Source organism: Porites lutea, chromosome 8 (assembly GCF_958299795.1).
Source record: "Porites lutea chromosome 8, jaPorLute2.1, whole genome shotgun sequence".
NCBI classification, from domain to species: domain Eukaryota; kingdom Metazoa; phylum Cnidaria; class Anthozoa; order Scleractinia; family Poritidae; genus Porites; species Porites lutea.
In genome coordinates, this window is record NC_133208.1 from 24,548,166 (window position 1) to 24,549,473 (window position 1,308).

General features: G+C 39.1%; 1 protein-coding gene across 1 annotated transcript in view; it reads right to left on the reverse strand.

Annotated features, from left to right (window-relative positions):
• Positions 1 to 1,101: 1,101 nt before the first annotated feature.
• The window catches only part of LOC140945387 (allatostatin-A receptor-like), a 981-nt gene continuing 774 nt past the window's right edge, over positions 1,102 to 1,308 (reverse strand). Inside the window, exon 1 of the mRNA XM_073394419.1 lies at positions 1,102 to 1,308. This exon is cut by the window's right edge and continues 774 nt beyond it. Within this exon, the coding sequence (XP_073250520.1) occupies positions 1,102 to 1,308 (207 nt within the window).

Consider the following 1,308-nt stretch of genomic DNA (forward strand, 5'->3'; position numbering starts at 1 on the left):
AGGTGTTGGTAAAGATTCGCCTCAGATATGACGGGGAAAGATCACCATAGATTGTATACATTTTCAAAGCCAACTGTTGAAGTCTTACATATTCTAACCTTTCCCAACCAAGCTCATCCAACAAAACACTTGAGCGAACCTCATAGTTAGAAAAGGTGAGAATTCTAGCAGCCCTACTCTGCATCTTTTGAAGTTTGTCTGCTAGTCCCTTATTTATATTACCCCATACAGCACTACATTAATTAAAATATGGCATTACCAGTGTATTGTACTTATTCACTTTAGTATCAAATGGTATAAAGTGACTTACACGCTTTAAGATAGCAAGACCAGCGGATATTTTCTTGGAAATGGTATTAATGTGTGGGCGCCAGTTCAAAGATTCATCAGTTTGAACTCCAAGAGACTTGTATTTAATTACTCTTTCTAAAGGTGTATTATTAACTTTGACTGTGAAATCACTATTAACGTATTTGAGATAACTTAAATAGACTCCCTATAAGCATGTATTTAGTCTTCTTAACATTCAAAGTTAATTTGTTTGCTGACAGCCATGACTGAATTAGATTAATATTATATTTCGTTTTATGTTCCATTTTATGTGTTGTCCATTTCTTGTGGGTATTACAGCCGTCCTAAGAGAAATTGCATGCTGCATTAATTTTCGGTATTATTAACATTTACAGTAAAGTTATTAATACAGTCAACTCTCTCTTAACGGACACCTCTATAAGACGCACTCCTCTGTAAAACGGACACCTAGAGTTGGTCCCTGCTTTTCTTTACACCCCTTATTTGACTCTCTATAAGACGGACTTGTCTCTAAGACGGACACATAGTAATGGTCCCAAAGGTGTCCGTTTTTAAGGGAGAGTTGAGTGTATTAGTCGCTTTTTCAATAATCACTTCGATCAGACCAGTAGCAGATCCAGGCCCCCCCTTATTTTTAGACCAAGATGAGGCCCGAAGGCTAGAAAAATTTTTTTATAGGCCGTGCCCCCCTTATCTCAGGGTCTGAATGACCGCAACCCCCCCCCCCCCCCCCCCCTCCTCTTCCCTTATCTGAAGATCTGGATCCGCCACTGCAGACCTAGATTTCACTTAACCTTGCACTGCATCACAGCAATTCACAAGTCTCCTAAGAGCTTGGCGATAGTTACTGGTAAAGGTAAGGCAGATAATCGGGTTGATAGCACAGTTTGTGTAAGCCATAAACAAGGCGACATAATAAGATACCCAAAACTTACAATCCAAAGTGATTTTTGGTACAAAATAAGATGTTACTACCTGAATGGAAAAGGGTATCCA